The following is a 19,803-nucleotide window of genomic DNA, read 5'->3' as shown; positions in this document are numbered from 1 at the left end:
CTGTTTAAAGTCCCTCAGTTGACAGTGCATGTCAGAGCAAAAATCAAGCCCTGAGGTCTAAGGAATTGCCTGTAGAGCTCTGAGACATGATTGTGTCAAGGCTCAGATCTGGGGAAGGGTACCAAAACATTTCTGTAGTATCGAAGGTCCCCAAGAACACAGTGGTCTCCATCATTCTTAAATGGAAGAAGTTTGGAACAACCAARACTCTTCCTAGAGCTGTCTGCAAGGCCAAACTGAGCAATCGGGGGAGAAGGGAGTTGACCAAGAACCCGATGGTCAATCTGACAGAGCTCTAGAGTTCCTCTGAGGAGAAGGGAGAACCTTCCAGAAGGATAACCATCTCTGCAGCACTCCACCAATCAGGCCTTTATGGTAGAGTGGCCAGACGGAAGCCAGTAAAAAAAAGTAAAAGGCACATGATATCCCACTTGGAATTTAACAAAAGGCACCTAAAGACTCTGACCATGAGAAAAAAGATGAAAGCAAGATTGAACTCTTTGGCCTGAATGCCAAGTGTCACGTCTGGAGGAAACCTGGCACCATCACTATGGTGAAGCATCATGCTGTGGGGATGTTCTTCAGCGGCAGGGACTGGGAGACTAGTTAGGATCGAGAAACAGATGAACGGARGAAAGTACAGAGAGATGCTTGATGAAAACCTGCTCCAGAGCGATCAGAACCTCAGACTAGGGCGAAGGTTCACCTTCCAACAGGACAACGACCCAAAGCACACAGCCAAGAGAACACAGGAGTGGATTCGGGATGAGTCTGAATGTCCTTGAGTGGCCCAGCCAGAGTCCGGACTTGATCCCGATCGAACATCTCTGGAGAGACCTGAAAATAGCAGTCCAGCGTCACTCCCCATCCAACCTGACAAAGCTTGAGAGGATGTGCAGAGAAAAATGGGAGAAACTCCCCAAATACAGGTGTGCCATGCTTGTAGCGTCATACCCAAGAAGACTCGAGGCTGTATTCACTGCCAAAGGTGCTTCAACAATATAATGAGTAAAGGGTATGAATACTTATGYTTTTCTATTTTAATACATTTGCAAACATTTAAAAAAAAAAAAAAAAGTTTTGGTTTTGTCATTATGGGTTGTTGTGTGTGGAGTGACGAGGGGGAAAAAACATTTAATCAATTTTAGAATAAGTCTGACGTAACAAAATGTGGAAAAAGTCAAACGGTTGGAATACTTTCCGAAAGCACTGTACAAAATAAAATCCAATCAAATGTTATTGGTCACATACACATGGTTAGCAGATGTTAATACGAGTGTAGCRAAATGCTTATGCTTCTAGTTCCGACAGTGCAGTAATATCTAACAAGTAATCTAACAAATTCACAACGACTACCTTATACACACAAATTTAAAGGGACGAATAAGAAGAACTTTCCACCTTCTCCACTACTGTCCCGTCAATGTGGATGGACGGGTGCTCCCTCTGCTGTTTCCTGAAGTCCGGGGGGCCCTCACCTCCTCCCTKTAGGCTTCTCGCCGTTGTTGGTAATCAAGCCTACCACTATAGTGTTGTCTGCACACTTGATGATTGAGATGGAGGCGTGTATGGCCACGCAGTCATGGGTGAACAGGGAGTACAGGAGAGGGCTGAGAAAGTACCCTTGTGGGACCCCAGTGTTGAGGATCAGCGGGGTGGAGATGTTGTTTCCTACCTTCACCACTTGGGGGCGTCCCGTCAAAGTCCAGGACACAATTGCACAGGGCGGGGTCGAGACCAAGGCAAATGCGAGTGGGTCTATGGTATCAGGTAAGGTGCAGGTGATATGATCCTTGACTAGTCTCTCAAAGCACTTCATGATGACAGAAGTGAATGCTACGGGGCGATAGTCATTTAGTTCAGTTACCTTAACTTTCTTGGGAACAGGAACAATGGTGGCCATCTTGAAGCATGTGGGGAAAGCATACTGGGATAGGGACTGATTGAATATGTCCGTAAACACTCCAGCCAGCTGGTCTGCGCATGCTCTGAGGACGCGGCTAGGGATGCCTTCTGGKTCGGCAGCCTTGCGAGGGTTAACACGTTTAAATGTTTTACTCACGTTGGCCACGGAGAAGGAGAGCTCACAGGCTTGGTAGCTGGCCATGTCATGCACTGTATTGTTCTCAAAGCGAGCAAAGGAGTTGTTTTATTTGTCTGGGAGCAAGACGTCGATGTCCGCGACGAGGCTGGTTTTCTTTTTGTAATGCGTGATTGACTGTAGACCCTGCCACATACGTCTCRTGTTTGAGGCGTTGAATTGCGACTCTACTTTGTCTCTATACTGACGCTTTGCTTGTTTGATTGCCTTGCGGAGGGAATAACTACACTGTTTGTATTGTGGTCATGTTTCCAGGCACGAATGCTGCCATCAATCCACGGTTTCTAGTTAGGGAAGGTTTTAATATTCTCAGTGGGTACAACATCTCCGATGCACTTGCTAATAAACTCGCACACCGACTCTGCGTATACGTCAATGTTATTGTTTGAGGCTACCCGGAACATATCCCAGTCCATGTGATCGAACAAATCTTGAAGCGTGGAATCAGATTGGTCAGACCAGCGTTGGATAGACCTGAGCACAGGCGTTTCCCGTTTTAGTTTCTGCCTATAGGATGGGAGCAACAAAATGGAGTCATGGTTCGATTTGCCAAAGGGAGGGCGGGGAAGGGCTTTGTATGCATCAGGGAAGTTAGAGTAGCAATGGTCCAGAATGCTACCAGCTCGTGTCGCGCATTTGATATGCGGATAGAATTTAGGAAGCTTTGTTCTCAGATTAGCTTTGTTAAAATCCCCAGCTACAATAAATGCAGCCTCAGGATATATGGTTTCCAGTTTACATAGAGTCCAGTGAAGTTCTTTCAGGGCCGTCAAGGTATCTGCTTGGCGGGGATATACACGGCTGTGACTATAATCAAAGAGAATTCTCTTGCGAGACAATGCGGTCGGCATTTGATTGTAAGGAATTTTAAGTCAGGTGAACAAAAGGACTTGAGTTCCTGTATGTTGTTATGATTACACCATGAGTCGTTAATCATAAGGCATACACCCCTGCCCTCCTTCTTACCAGAGAGATGTTTGTTTCTGTTAGTGCAATGCATGAAGAAACCGGGTGGCTGTACCGACTGACAACATATCTCGAGTGAGCCATGTTACGGTGAAACAGAGAATGTTACAATCTCTGATGTCTCTCTGGGAGGCAACTCGTGCATTGATTTTGTCCACCTTGTTGTCTAGAGATTGGACATTGGCGAGTAATATGATCGGAAGCGGTGGATGGTGTGCTCGCTTTCTAAGTCTGACCAGTAGGCCGCTCCGTCTGCCTCTCCTGCGACGACCGCGTTGTTTTGGGTCGGCCTCTGGGATAAGATCCCATGTCCAGGGTGGAGGTMCGAACAAAGGGTCYGCTTCGGGAAAGTCGTATTCCTGGTCGTAATGTTGTTAACTTGACGTCGCTTTTATATCCAATAGTTCTTCCCGCCTGTATGTAATAACACTTGAGATTTTCTGGGCTAACAATGTAAGAAATGATACATAAAAATACATTACTAAGGACCTGAAGCTAGGCGAACATCTTTGTCGGCGCCATCTTGCTTGTCATATTCATCCTCTACAAGTGTGTTTTAATACGCATTTGTGAATTGGAAATTTGTTTTTTTGCATATCGCAACTCCCGTGAGACACCATTGGAAATGGAGTGTGGGGTCACAACCATTTACATTACATTTAAGTCATTTAGCAGACGCTCTTATCCAGAGCGACTTACAAATTGGAAAGTTCATACATATTCATCCTGGTCCCCCCGTGGGAATGAACCCACAACCCTGGCGTTGCAAGCGCCATGCTCTACCAACTGAGCCACACGGGACCACAGAACAACCAGGTCTGCTACCATCAATGACAACTCTTAAGGAATTAGGGTTAAATGCCTTTCTCCAGAGCACAGACAGATTTTTCACCTTGTCGCCTTGCCCTCCACGCTACATTTACTATGTCAACACCCTCCATGTGTGTACGCACACACACACACACACACACACACACACACACACACACACAACACACACACACACACACACACACACACACACACACACACACACACACACACACACACACACACAGGACAGGGTTGGGTGAGTAGTGTTCACAGGAAGTGAGCCTAAACCCACTGGGCCTCACCTCAACACTGGGGCGGAAAGACATGTGGCACAAGAATAACAACAACCAGGAAACCAGTGAACCATCATGTTTTTAGGAACACAGTTTGCTTCTAATATTAATATCAACCAGTATATTTCAAGGCTGTGTAATTTTTGGAATTCACAACGTTTTTGGTAATACCAATGGTATTCACTAAGTTTATGGTTTATATTTCGGAATTTTTTATTTTTATTATTCAAATATTTTACATGTGAAGGCCACACGCAGGACCAGAGATAATTACAGACATCTGTGATAATCTGAAATACCCAAAAGGGCCACTAGATGTCTTGTGATAGATAACATAAAATCCTTTAAAATTCAGGTCGTTTTTTGGTAAACTTTGAAAGTTTCCAGTAATATACCCTCCCTTTGCAACCCTATTTTTGACTCAACCTGTCAAAAATAGGTTGAGTCAATTTTTGTATTGGGTTGAACCCTGTGATGTATGAGCTGAAATGTAAGTGGAATAAAAATAAAATGGATTTAGACGCAACACTACATCGTCTGCCAGTAGAAAAAGTTAAATATGTCTTTCATTTGTCATGGAGATGATATGCAGAGGTCTGCTGAGGCCACACATTTATGAACAGAAAGAGGCATCATTATCCTAAGAACACCTGCACACACAATAAGGTGTATTTCATATGCCTTGGCCTCTTTCTTTCCCTCCATCATTATAGCCTACAATATGAGTCTCCCTCACACTACAGTAGGTCGCTTTCAAGGAGCCTCCTTTTGAATAATGATATTCCCTAATTAGACCTATCCTTCTCCAAAGTGTAGTACTGTAAGAAGGACTAAGGACTAAGGATCATTTGTAAGCGACCTCATCTCACATCCTCTAACTCATCCACACTAATGAATCACCATGCAGTATCCCAGTGAAATCCATATTCAAGCCATATCAAACCTTTTGTCTGCAACACAAATGGCACCCTATCCTTATATAGTGCATTTCTTTTGACCAGGGCCTATAGGGTTCTGGTAAAAAGTAGTGCACTACTGTATATAGGGAATATGGTGCCATTTGGGATGCATACAATGTCTCTACTCTACAGTAACTGTCACACCCTGATCTGTTTCACCTGTCTTTGTGCTTGTCTCCACCCCCTCCAGGTGTCGCTCATCATCCCTGGTGTATTTATACCTGTGTTTTCTGTCTCTCTGTGCCAGTTCATCTAGTTTGCCAAGTCAACAAGCGGTTATCTCCTAAATCCTATTTTTCCCAATCTCTGCTTTTCGTAGTCCTCGTGGTTTTGACCCTTGCCTGTCCTGACACTGAATCCGCCTGCCTGACCATTCTTCCTGCCCTGACCTCGAGCCTGCCTAATGCCTTATTCTGTTTTGATTCGAACCTGGTTACTGAAAACCTGCCTGTCCTGACCTCGGGAATTTTTTATGCCTGTACTGTTTGGACTCTGACCTGGTTTATGAACGGTTGCCTGTACCCGACCTGCCTAGTGCCTACCCCTTGTGTTATAATAAAYATCWGACCTGAACCGTCTGCCTCCTGTGTCTGCATATGGATCTCGCCTTGTGCCCTTATAGCAACATGGGCAAGATAAAAGTCATACAGTAGCTAGAAGAAAGGAATAATCAGTTGCCCTGAAATGCCCTCCCAACCAAGTCTAGTTTTAGAAAGATGTTACTGTAGTTGTCAGTCTGTATTAAGGAAGGTTTGATATCAGTTTTGTGTTAGTATGTGATGCTTTCAGGATTTGAACCCACAACCTTGGCTTTGCTAGCACCATGCTCTTAACCACTGAGCCACAAATTGGACAAACACATTTCAGATTGTTTCCTCATATTATCCATATAAACATCCACAGACTAATATATGTGGTATGTAAGCTGTAAACTCAAGAAGACAATCATCAGAAGCAGAGCTCAGCTCAGCAACAACAGAATGAAGCTTGACACTCACTTGACTCCGCTGGATGACTGCATGCCTGTTCTTCCCATTGTAATCCACTACTTCAATGTAATCCAGGTAGGAGTCTGCCCAGTACACCAGCTTCTTGACCAAGTCCAGGGCCACAGCTGTGGGTTGCTCTGTCTTGTAATCCACCAGTCTGGTTCGGTTGGTGCCGTCCATGTGGCACCGYTCCACCTTGGCTACGTTCCCATAGTCAGTGAAGAACAGCATCCTGTATGAAGATGATATAGACATTTGTATAAATATGCCACTTAGCAGATGCTTATATTCAAAGTGACTTACAGTAGAGTGAGTGAATACATAGTTGGCATAATAGGGGTATGTGATGCCTGCAGGACTTGAACCCGTAACCTTTGCGTTGCTAGCACCACACTCTAACCAATTGAACACAGGTTCCAGGAAGAGAAATAACAGTAAATATATGCTTAACATAAGCACATTAGATAGCCCTTGAGTGTAAATCATTGTTGAGGATTTCTGAATACAGTATTCTGCCTTTTACTGTCAATAAATTCCCTGGTTTTCCCGAAATCCGGGACGGAAGATTCCCAGAAACAGGAGGGAATTATTGAAAGTTCCCAGAATTTTGCAACTCATGCTTATATACACCAACACAATAATAGCTTATGGTTATTCATGCCCGGTGCCTTATTCATTCATGGTTATTATTCAGGCATATCCACACAACGTTTTGTAACCATTACTGCACAATTACTGCATTTTAACGCCAACTACCAAGGACAGTTATAAATGAACGTAAGTGACTGTATATAGCCTACAGGTATACAAATTGAAGGAGATGACATTAATAAAAACAGATACTTCAAGAAGAATTGTGACAAAACCCATTGCTCAAGGTCTAATTGCAGGCATAGTATGAAAATAAAGTTAGTCCATTGAACCTTATCATTGTAAGTCTTATCAATTAAACTATTCATTTCCTGATTCTATCTACATGTACAGAAAAGGAAATGGTGTATCAGGGCCARCATGGTATTGTAGTGTTGTATGGCTGTCTAAACAAACCTCCCACGAATACCCACTGTTAAGTTAGCAGTCTATAGCCAGTTCGTTCAAGGAATCACCTCTTATACAGTATCTAATTGGAAATGCTTTTGCTTTAAAACAACCATTCAATGTGTAGTGCCATATACCTAATTAAAGGAAGACAAAATGTATTCACAAATCTGGTTTCTTTAAAAGACGGAAAGAAAGCGACAATACAAACTCTAGACGCGGGGCACTGGGAGTCTCAGTTTATTCTCCTTTCTTTACATGAGYACTATTGCAAAGAAAGTAATTGATAAGTAATTTCCCCCAAATTCCCAGGTTTTCCAGAAATCCCGGTTGGAAGATTCCCAGAATCAGGTCGGAATAGGCAGGAAACTCAGAACCTTCCAATCAGGATTTCTAGAAAACCAGGGAATTTTGAGAAAGTTACCGGAATTTTGCAACCTCTAAATTGATGTGGAAGCATCAGGGCTGCCATGCTCATGGTTTCATTGTGGCTCTCTGAGGCATACAGCACCAGGCCAGAGAGGACGATAACAAGAGAGCAAGACAGTCAGGGAGCTGAGGGGAGCTGGAGCCAGAGAGCCCACTTAATCCATACAAGTCAAGTCAGGAGAGATATAGTGGTGACCTTTGAACCCCGAGATACATGCTGGGATGAAAAATAGCCTCCTTCAGCGAGAAAAACAACTCCCTGAACAGGTGAGCCTCTATGTGGCATACCAATGATGGGTTTCTGGGATTAGGATTGTTGCTGATACAGTGCAATTAGGAATTCAGGAGACACAACAAGGTTTGTAGTTTACGTTGAAACAAACAGTATGAAAATAATCCTGATGGTCTTTGCAAGTCTTATCTGAAGTCTATTTTCTTTCCCCTTTGTAAATGTATTTTGTGAACGTTTACAATAGTTGTTTAGAATCACAAGAAGMAGGTTTCTCTTCAAAACATCTTAGGTTCATGCAGTGGGGTGACATTTAGGTTGTACCATGACCTCCATCAAACAGACAATGACTACCGACTCATTATACACATAATATATCAAGGTATTGTTGCTTTTGTATTTTTATCCATGGATTATTAAATAACCATGAAAGATGCTGTAGATATAGGGACCGAATAGAGAAGTTCAATTTACATTCACTTTGTGATTTCAGTGACAATTCGATTGAAAAGATAACAGTCCTACTGCTCTCCACATCTTCAAATAGGAAGTGGTTACATCCAATCATCCAATTCCTCACCTACTCAATCCTAACTTGGAGGCCTGCACTGCAGAGAACATACAACAACAGATAATATGAGGAGAGAGCGCACTTGGTTTCATATTGTTGAGGATGTATTTATCTAAAGGGTTTAGAGGGGTTTAAAGTACGTACAGTGCCTTCGGAAAGTATTCAGACCCCTTGACTTTTTCCACATTTTGTTASGTTACAGGCTTATTCGAAAATAAATGAATACATACAAATCTCCATCAATCTACACACAATACAGGTTACACGCAAAGCAAAAACAGGTTTTCATATTTTTGGGGAAATTTATACAAATATATWTTTTTTAATATCACCTTTGGCAGTGATTGCAGCCTTGAGTCTTCTTGGGTATGATACTACAAGCTTGGCATCCCTGTATTTGGGGAGTTTCTCCCATTCTTCTCTGCAAATCCTCTCAAGCTTTGTCAGGTTGGTTGGGGAGCGTCGCTACACAGCTATTTTCAGGTCTCCCCAGAGATGTTCGATTGGGTTCAAGTCCGGGCTCTGGCTGGACCACTCAAGGACATTCAGAGTCTTGTCCCGAAGCCACTCCTGCATTGTCTTGGCTGTGTGCTTAGGGTCATTGTCCTGTTGGAAGGGGAACCTTCGCCCCAGTCTGAGGTACTGATTGCTCTGGACCAGGTTTTCATCAAGGATCTCTGTACTTTGCTCCATTAATCTTTCCCTAGACCCTGACTACTTCCGGCGCCGACAGAGATGKCCGCCTCGCTTCGCGTTCCTAGGAAACTATGCAGTATTTAGTTTTTTTACGTGTTATTTCTTACATTGGTACCCCAGGTAATCTTAGGTTTCATTACATACAGTCGGGAGGAACTACTGAATATAAGAGCAACGTCAACTCACTATCATTACGACCAGGAATATGACTCTCCCGAAGCGGATCCTGTATTTTGCCTTCTACCCAGTACAATGGATCGGATCCCAGCCGGCGACCCTAAACAACGACGCCGTAAAAGGGGCAAACGAAGCGGTCTTCTGGTCAGGCTTCGGAGACGGGCACATCGCGATCCACTCCCTAGCATACTACTCGCCAATGTCCAGTCTCTTGACAACAAGGTTGATGAAATCCGAGCAAGGGTAGCATTCCAGAGAGATATCAGAGACTGTAACGTTCTTTGCTTCAGCGAAAATGGCTCACTCGAGAGACGCTAACGGAGTCGGTGCAGCCAGCTGGTTTCTTCACGCATCGCGCCGACAGAAACAAACATCTTTCTGGTAAGAAGAGGGACGGGGGGGGGGGGTATGCCTTATGATTAATGAGACGTGGTGTGATAATAGCAACATATAGGAACTCAAGTCATTCTGTTACACTGACTTAGAATTCCTCACAATCAAATGTCGACCGCATTATCTACCAAGGGAATTCTCTTCGATTATAATCAACGCCGTATATATTCCCCCCAAGCAGACACATCGATGGCCCTGAACGAACTTTATCTGACTCTATGTAAACTGGAAACCACACATCCTGAGGCTGCATTCATTGTAGCTAGGGATTTTAACAAGGCTAATCTGAAAACAAAACTCCCTAAATTCTATCAGCATATCGATTGTGCTACCAGGGCTGGTAAAACCCTGGATCATTGTATTCTAACTTCCGCGACGCATATAAGGCTCCCTCGCCCTTCTTTCGGAAAAGCTGACCACGACTCCATTTTGTTGCTTCCAGCCTACAAACAGAAACTAAAACAAGAAGCTCCCGCGCTCAGGTCTGTTCAACGCTGGTCCGACCAATCTGATTCCACGCTTAAGACTGCTTCGATCACGTGGATTGCATTGCGCATTGCGTCCAACAACAACATTGACAAATACGCTGATTCGGTGAGCGAGTTTATTTATTTATACACTGATTCGGTGAGCAACGATTAAAACATTCCCAAACCAGAAACCGTGGATTGATGGCAGCATTCGTGTGAAACTGAAGCGCAAACCACTGCTTTTAACCAGGGCAAGGTAACCGGAAACATGACCGATACAACAGTGTAGCTATTCCCTCCGCAAGGCAATCAAACAAGCTAAGTGCCAGTACAGAGACAAAGTAGAGTCGCAATTAACAGCTCAGACACAAGAGGTATGTGGCAGGGTCTACAGTCAATCACGGATTACAAAAAGAAAACCAGCCCCGTCGCGGACCAGGATGTCTTGCTCCAGACAGACTAATAACTTTTTTGCTCGCTTTGAGGACAACAAAGTGCCACTGACACGGCCCGCTACCAAAACCTGCGGCTCTCCTTCACTGCAGCCAAGGTGAGTAAAACATTTAACGTGTTAACCCTCGCAAGGCTGCAGGCCAGACCGGCATTCCCAGCCGCGTCCTCAGAGCATGCGCAGACCAGCTGGCTGGTGTGTTTACGGACATATTCAATCAATCCTTATCCCAGTCTGCTGTTCCCACATGCTTCAAGAGGGCCACCATTGTTCCTGTTCCCAAGAAAGCTAAGGTAACTGAGCTAAACGACTACCGCCCCGTAGCACTCACTCTCGTCATCATGAAGTGCTTTGAGGACTAGTCAAGGACCATATCACCTCCACCCTACCTGAAACCCTAGACCCACTCCAATTTGCTTGACCCAATAGGTCCACAGACGACGCAATCGCACCACACTGCACACTGCCCTAACCCATCTGGACAAGAGGAATACCTATGTGAGAATGCTGTTCAATCGACTACAGCTCAGCATTTAACACCATAGTACCCTCCAAACTCGTCATCAAGCTCGAGACCCTAATCAATCAAAAAGTAACACAAGAAATGTACATAACACAAAACGAGGAGCTATATAGAGGGGGTACCGAGTTAATGTGCGGGGGTACAGGGTAGTCGAGGTTATTTGTAAAGGTGACTATGCATAGATGATAAACAGCAAGTAGCAGCAGTGTAAAAACAAAGTGTGTGTGTGTTGGGGGGGGGGGGGGGGGGGGGCAATATAGATACTGTAGTCCTGGGTGGCCATTTGATTAGTTGTTCAGCAGTCTTATGGCTTGGGGGTAGAAGCTGTTAAGGAGCATTTAGGTCCTAGACTTGGCGCTCCGGTACCGCCTACTGTGCGGAGGCAGAGAGAACAGTCTATGACTTGGGTGACGAGTCTTTGACAATTTTTGGGGCCTTCCTCTGACACTGCCAAATATATCGGTCCTGGTTGTCAGGAAGCTTGGCCCCAGTGATGTACTGGGCCGTACGCACCACCCTCTGTAGCGCCTTACAGTCAGATGCCAAGCAGTTGTCATACCAGGTGGTGATGCAACCGGTCAGGATGCTCTCGATGGTGCAGCTGTATAACTTTTGAGGATCTGGGGACCCATGCCAAATCTCCTGAGGGAGAAAAGGTGTTGTYATGCCCTCTTCACAACTGTCTTGGTGTGTTTGGACCATGGTAGTTTGTTGGTGATGTGGACACCAAGGAACTTGAAACTCTCGACCCGCTACACTTCAGTCYCGTTGATGTTAATAGGGGCCTGTTCGGCTCTCCTATTCCTATAGTCCACGATCAGCTCCTTTGTCTTGCTCAAATAGGGAGGAAGTCTCTAACTTCCTCCCTATAGGCTATATCATCATTGTCGGTGATCAGGCCTACCACTGTTGTGTCATCAGCAAACGTTATTTTTTTTTATTTTTATTTATTTATTTATTTATCCTTTATTTAACTAGGCAAGTCAGTTAAGAACAAATTCTTATTTACAATGACGGCCTACCYCGGCCAAACCCTAACCCGAACGACGCTGGGACAATTAATGATGGTGTTGGAGTTGTGCTTGGCCATGCACCTGAGCTCAATTTCTAGTCTCATAGCAAACGGTCTGAATACTTATGTAAACAAGGTATTTCTGTTTTTACATTTTTTATAAATGTCATTTTTTGTATTTAACCCATTTTAGAATGAGACTGTAACGTAACAAAATGTAGAAAAAGGGAAGGGATCTSAATAGTTTCTGAATGCACTGTATGTTCCACAATCAAATTGAAAAGGAACTCAAGGCCTCACTATACTCATAAACATAATTGTTTTTTTGTTTTTTGTTTAGCCAATTAAAACCCATTCTCCCATCAAAATATGATGATGGAAAAATATGCCCCCTCAGTCAGTATTAATTGTTTGGGAAGTTAGAGCGTAACTAAAACTACCACAGGCAAGATTGAACAAAGTTTACTCTCATTTCAATTCCTTTTCAGAGATCCTCTTAACAGTGGGAAGAGTAGACCATATCCACCAAACCTTTCCAGAAGCAAAAAGTAAAAGAATAGCATTCCTCTCCATGAAAGAAAGAAAATGATCTAAACAGCACAATAAAATGGAGGGTGGTGTCAGAACATATTCTGTAAACATTGCGCCTCATGCTGTGCTGCTATCAGCTATCACCAAACTCCCCAATTTATTTTTGTTTCCACACCACTGCCCCGGGCTGACAGACCCTCTGCTCTCTCCTTCACCAGAAACAGCTGTAGCCATGTCTCACCAATTAAAGAGAGAGGAGCCCAGAAAAATGCTTGCTCCTGATAACCAATCACACCCAGCTCCCTGCTCCCCCGACGGTCTTGCACACAAACTCTACTCCTACACCATCATCCCTCAAAACACATGCCACGTCAACAGCAAAATCCTGACGTCCGTGAGTGCATGCATGTACAGTCGGAAGTTTACATACACCTTAGCCAAATATATTTAAACTCAGTTTTTCACAATTCCTGACATTTAATCCTCGTAAAAATTCCCTGTTTTAGGATCACCACTTTATTTTAAGAATGTGAAACGTCAGAATAATWGTAGAGAGAATGATTTATTTCAGCTTTTATTTCTTTCATCACATTCCCAGTGGGTCAGAAGTTTACATACACTCAATTAGTATTTGGTAGCATTGTCTTTAAATTGTTTAACTTGGGTGTCACGTTCCTGACCTGTTTTGTGTTGTTTTTGTATGTGTTAGTTGGTCAGACGTGAGTTTGGGTGGGCAGTCTATGTTTTCTGTTTCTATGTTGGTTAATGGGTACCTAATATGGTTCTCAATTAGAGGCAGGTGGTTTTCATCTCCTCTGATTGAGAATCATATTAAGGTAGGTGTTGTCACATTGTTTGGTGGTGGGTGGTTGTCTCCTGTGTCTGTGTTTGTTTTCACCATACGGGACTGTTTCGTTCGTTCTTCTTGTTTGTGTAGTCATTTTCCTGTTCGTGAGTTCTTCGTTGTATGTAAGTTCGCTGTCCAGGTCTGTCTACTCCGTTTTGTTATTTTGTTTAGTTATCAAGTGTTCTTCGTGTTTTCGTTCCTTGTTTAAATAAATCATGTATTATCACAACGCTGCGCCTTGGTTCAATCCCTGCTCTTCCTCTTCGGATGAAGAGGAGGAGGAACGCCGTTACAGAACCACCCACCAATCCAGAACCAAGCAGCGTGAGTTCGAGCAGTGGACATGGGAGGATGTGTTAAATGGAAAAGGTTGCTAACATGGGAGGAGATCCGAGCTGGAAGAGATCGCCTTCCATGGGAACAGCTGGAGGCGATTAGGAGAGCGGAGGCAACGGGAGAGAGAGACCGGATTTATGAAGGTACGTGGCTAGCCGGAAGCCCGTGAAGAACCCCAAAAATTATTGGGGGGGCTAAGAGGTAGTGGGCCAAGGGCAGGTAGGAGACCTGCGCCCACTTCCCAGGCTAACCGTGGAGAGCGGGAGTACGGGCAGACGCCGTGTTACGCAGTAGAGCGCACGGTGTCTCCTGTACGTGTGCATAGCCCGGTGCGGGTTATTCCACCTCCCCGCACTGGTAGGGCTAGATTGAGCATTGAGCCAAGTGCCATGAAGCCGCTCTACATATCTGGCCACAGTGCGTCTCCTTGGGCCGGCTTACATGGACCAGCCTTACGCATGGTGTCCCCAGTTCGCCTACATAGCCCGGTGCGGGTTATTCCACTCCCCGCACTGGGTGGGCGACGGGGAGCATTCAACCAGGTAAGGTTGGGCAGGCTCAATGCTCAAGGGAGCCAGTACGCCTGCACGGTCCGGTATTTCCGGCGCTACCTCCCCGCCCCAGCCCAGTACCACCAGTGCCTACACCACGCACCAGGCTTCCAGTGCGTTTTCAGAGCCCTGTTCCTCCTCCACGCACTCTTCCTATGATGCGTGTTCCCAGCCCAGTGCCTCCAGTTCCGGCACACGCACTAAGCCACCTGTGCGTCTCCAGAGCCCTGTACACACTGTTCCTTCTCCCCGTACTCATCCTGATGTGCGTGCCCTCAGCCCGGTGCCACCAGTGCCGGTACCACGCACCAGGCAAATAGTACGCTTTGAGAGTCCAGTGTGCCCTGTTCCTGCTCCCCGCACTAGCATGAAGGTGCGTGTCCTTAGCCCGGTGCCTCCAGTTCCGGCACCACGCATCAGTTCTACAGTGCGCCTTATCCGGCCAGAAGCCATCCGTCTCCCCAGCGCCATCTGAGCCATCCGTCTCCCCAGCGCCATTCTGAAGCCATCCGTCTCCCCGCGCCATCTGAGCCATCCGTCTCCCCAGTGGCCGTCTGAGCCATCCGTCTGTCCCGAGCCATTAGAGCCGCCCGTCTGTCCGAGCCGTCAGAGCCGATAGTCAGTCAGGAGCCGCTAGAGCCATCCGTCAGACAGGATCTGCCAGAGCGCCAACCAGACAGGATCTGCCAGAGCCGCCAACCAGACAGGATCTGCAGAGCCGCCAACCAGACAGGATCTGCCAGAGCCGCCAACCAGACAGGATCTGCCAGAGCCGCCAACCAGACAGGATCTGCTAGAGCCGCCAGGAGCCATGAGCGTCCAGAGCCGTCAGCCAGCCATGAGCAGCCAGAGCCGTCAGCCAGCCATGAGCGTCCAGAGCCGTCAGCCCAGCATGAGCGTCCAGAGCCGTCAGCCAGCCATGAGCGTCCAGAGCCGTCAGCCAGCCATGAGCGTCGACGCAGCCGTCAGCCAGCCATGAGCGTCCAGAGCCGTCACCAGCCATGGCGTCCAGAGCCGTCAGCTAGTCATGAGCGTCCAGAGCTGCCATGTATCCAGAACTGCCCCTCAGTCCAGAGCTGTCTCTCTGTCCGGAGCTGCCCTTCAGTCCGGAGTTGCCCCTCTACCCTGAGCTACCTCTCTATCCTGAGCTACCTCTCTGTCCTGAGCTATCTTGTCCCGGAGCTGTCCCTTATTTTTGTGTTGCCTCTTATATTAGGTGGGTGGAATAAGAGGGTGGTCATTCTGAGGGGAGAAGTAAGCTGGGATTGACTATGTGGGGTGGGGACCTCGCCCAGAGCTCTGAGCCACCACCGTGGTCAGATGCCCACCCTGACCCTCCCCTAGACTTTGTGCTGGTGCGCCCGGAGTTCGCACCTTAAGGGGGGGGGTTATGTCACGTTCCTGACCTGTTTTCTGTTGTTTTTGTATGTGTTAGTTGGTCAGGACGTGAGTTTGGGTGGCAGTCTATGTTTTCTGTTTCTATGTTGGTTAATGGGTACCTAATATGGTTCTCAATTAAAGGCAGGTGGTTTTCATCTCCTCTGATTGAGAATCATATTAAGGTAGGTGTTGTCACATTGTTTGTGGTGGGTGGTTGTCTCCTGTGTCTGTGTTTGTTTGCACCATACGGGACTGTTTCGTTCGTTCTTCGTTTGTGTAGTCATTTTCCTGTTCGTGAGTTCTTCGTTGTATGTAAGTTCGCATGTCCAGGTCTGTCTACTCCGTTTTGTTAGTTATCAAGTGTTCTTCGTGTTTTCGTTCCTTGTTTAAATAAATCATGTATTATCACAACGCTGCGCCTTGGTTCAATCCCTGCTCTTCCTCTTCGGATGAAGAGGAGGAGGAACGCCGTTACATTGGGTCAAATGTTTCAGATAGCCTTCCACAAGCTTCCCACAATAAGTTGGGTGAATTTTGGCCCATTCCGACTGACAGAGCTGGTGTAATGAGTCGGTTTGTAGGCCTCCTTGCTCTCACACGCTTTTTCAGTTCTGCCCAAAATTTTCTATAGGATTGAGGTCAGGGCTTTGTGATGGCCACTCCAATACCTTGACTTTGTTGTCCTTAAGCCATTTTGCACAACTTTGGAAGTATGCTTGGGGTAATTGTCTATTTGGAAGATCCATTTGCGACCATGCTTTAACTTCCTGACTGATGTCTTGAGATGTATCTTCAATAAATCCACAACTTTCCTTTCCTCATGATGCCATCTATTTTGTGAAGTGCACCAGTCCCTCCTGCAGCAAAGCACCCCCACAACATGATCTGCCACCTCCGTGCTTCACGGTTGGGATGGTGTTCTTCGCTTGCAAGCCTCCCTCTTTTTCCTCCAAACATAACGATGGTCATTATGGCCAAACAGTTTTTGTTTTTTTCATCAGACCAGAGGACATTTCTCCAAAAAGTACGATCTTTCTCCCCATGTGCAGTTGCAAACAATAGTCCGTCTTTTTTATGGCGGTTTTGGAGCAGTGGCTTCTTCCTTGCTGAGCGGCCTTTCAGATTATGTCGATATAGGACTCGTTTTACTGTAGATATAGATACTTTTGTACCTGTTTCCTCAGCATCTTCACAAGGTCCTTTGCTGTTATATTGGGATTGATGCGCACTTTTCGCACCAAAGTACGTTCATTCCTAGAAGACAGAACACGTCACCTTCCTGAGCGATATGACGGCTGCATGGTCCATGGTGTTTATACTTGCGTGCTACTGTTTGTACAGATGAACGTGGAACCTTCAGGCCTTTCTGAAATTGCTCCAAGGATGAACCAGACTTGTGGAGGTATGCCATTTTTTTATGAGGTCTTGGCTGATTTTGTTTGATTTTCCCATGATGTCAAGCAAAGAGGCACGAGTTTGAAGTGGCCTTGAAATACATCCACAGGTACACCTCCAATTGACTCAAATTTATGTCAATTAGTCTATCAGAAGCTTCTAAAGCCATGACATCATTTTCTGAAAATTTCCAAGCTGTTAAAAGGCACAAGTCAACTTAGTGTATGTAAACTTCTGACCCACTGGAATTGTGATGGTGAATTAGAAGTTAATAATCTATCTGTAAACAATTGTTGGAAAAACTACTTGTGTCATGCACAAAGTAGATGTCCTAACCGACTTGCCAAAACTATAGTTTTAACAGAAATTTGTGGAGTGGTTGAAAAGCGAGTTTTCATGACTCAACCAAAGTGTACAGTGCCTTCATAAAGTTTTGTAACGTTCTGACCATAGTTCTTTTGTATTCTTTGTTTTAGTGTGGTCAGGGCGTGAGTTGGGTGGGTTATCTATGTTTTGTGTTTCTATGTTGAGTTTGCGTTTGGCCTGATATGGTTCCATCAACGAGGGCAGGTGTTTGTCATTGTCTCTGATTGGGAACCATATTTAGGTAACCTGTTTTGTCTTTTGGTTGTGGTGGTTAAGTCTTCCGTGTTAGTGTTTGTCGCCACACGGTACTGTTTCGTTTGTTCACTTCGTTTATTGTTTTGTTCCAGTGTTCAGTTTTGTTTATTAAAAAGACATGAACACTTACCACGCTGCGCTTTGGTCTGATCCTTCTACTACTACAAACGATCGTTACAAGTTTTCACTCCTCTTGACTTTTTCCACATTTTGTTGTGTTACAGCCTGAATTTTATATTTAGATTTTTTTGTTACTGGCCTCACAAAACCCCTTATGTCAAATTAGTTAAAAATTAAAACCTGAAATGTCTTGAGTCAGAAAGTATTCAACCTTTTGTTATGGCAAGCTAAATAAGTTCAGAAGTAACATTTGCTTAACAAGTCACATAATAAGTTGCATGGACTCTGTGTGCAATAATAGTGTTTAACATGATTTTTGAATGACTACCTAATTTCTGTATCCACACATACAATTATCTGTAAGGTCACACAGTGGAGTTGTGCATTTCAAACACTGATTCATCCACAATAGGGCACCTATGGTAAATGGGAAAAAAAGGAGACATTGAATATCCTTTGAGCATGGTGAAGTTATTAATTACCCTTTGGGTGGTGTATCAATCCACCAGTATTACAGCGATACAGGCGTCCTTCTGAACTCATTTGCCGGAGAGGAGGGGATTTCACCATGATGTCAATGGTGACTTTAAAACAGTTCAGAGTTTAATGGCTGTGATAGGAGAAAACTGAGTATTGATCAACAACATTGAGTTACTCCACAACACTAACCTAAATGACAGAGTGAAAAGAAGCAGCCTATATGGAATAAAAATATTCCAATCATGCACCAAAGTAAATCTGCAAACAAACGTGGCAAATAAATATACTTTATGTCCTGAATACAAAGCGTTATATTTGGGCAAATCCACACCCACACATCACTGAGTACACTCTTCATTTTCAAGCATGGTGGTGTCTGCATCATGTTATGGGTATGTTTGTCATGGGCAAGGACTAAGGAGTTTTTCAGGATAAAAATAAACGAAATAGACCTAAGCACAGCAAAGTCCTAGAGGAAACCTGGTTCCAACAGACACTTGGAGACAAATTCACCTTTCAGCAGACAACACCTAAAACACAAGGCCAAATATACACTGGAGATGCTTACCAAGACAATGTCTGAGTGGCCTAGTCACAGTTTTGACTTAAATCTATGCCAATATTTCAAAATGGCTTCCTAGCAATGATCAACAACCAACTCAACAGAGCTTCAAGCATTTAAAAAATAATAATGTGCAAATATTGTACAATCCAGGAATACAAAGCTCTTAGAGACTTACCCAGAAAGACTCACGGCTGTAATCACTGCCAAAGGTGATTCTAACAAGTATTGACTCAGGTGTGTGGATACTTATGTAAATGAGACATTTCTGTATTTAATTTTCTATACATTTGCTCAAATGTCTAATGACATGTTTTCATTATGGGTTAGTGTGTGTAGACCGGTCAGAGAAAAAAATATCAACTTAATCCATTTTGAATTCAGGCGGTAACAACAAAATGTGGAAAACGTTAACGGGTATGTTTGCATACCTTCTGAAAGCATTGTATATATGTGACTAACCTTCTCACAACTAATGATTGCCATGTCAAGTAAACAGGCATGTTTGTCTTAGGAAGTAATTGCATTATATTTTCATGACGTTAAAAGGGAATGTTTGTCATTCTCCATGCAATCACAGTCACTTCAACACACTGCATAGATTCACAGTGAATCATAACAGACAAGCCACATTGCTTTAGAAAAACAACACAGAGTCATTTCTTCTGAAGTTTTGAGTGTTAATGTCACATGCACAAGTACAGTGAAATGCCTTTCTTGCAAACTCAAAACCCAACAATGCAGTAATTAATAACAATGTAATACAAAAAAATAACATAAGGTAGAACAAGAACACATAAAAATATGAAAAACACAAGAATGTAAGTAAGCATACTATATACAGAGTCAGTTCCAGTACCATATTTACAA

The 19,803-nt window shown here is 44.5% G+C and overlaps 1 protein-coding gene across 1 annotated transcript in view; it reads right to left on the bottom strand.

Moving 5' to 3' along the window:
- lrp1bb (low density lipoprotein receptor-related protein 1Bb) overlaps window positions 1-19,803 on the bottom strand; it is a 393,420-nt gene that overhangs the window by 287,993 nt on the left and 85,624 nt on the right. The window contains exon 8 of the mRNA XM_070446279.1: window positions 6,131-6,353. Within this exon, the coding sequence (XP_070302380.1) occupies window positions 6,131-6,353 (223 nt within the window). The remainder of the gene's footprint in view (window positions 1-6,130; window positions 6,354-19,803) is intronic.

Source organism: Salvelinus sp. IW2-2015, linkage group LG2 (assembly GCF_002910315.2).
Source record: "Salvelinus sp. IW2-2015 linkage group LG2, ASM291031v2, whole genome shotgun sequence".
Taxonomy (NCBI): Eukaryota; Metazoa; Chordata; class Actinopteri; order Salmoniformes; family Salmonidae; genus Salvelinus; species Salvelinus sp. IW2-2015.
Note: the sequence above shows the minus strand (reverse complement) of the source record. Positions and strands in the feature narration are given on the sequence as shown.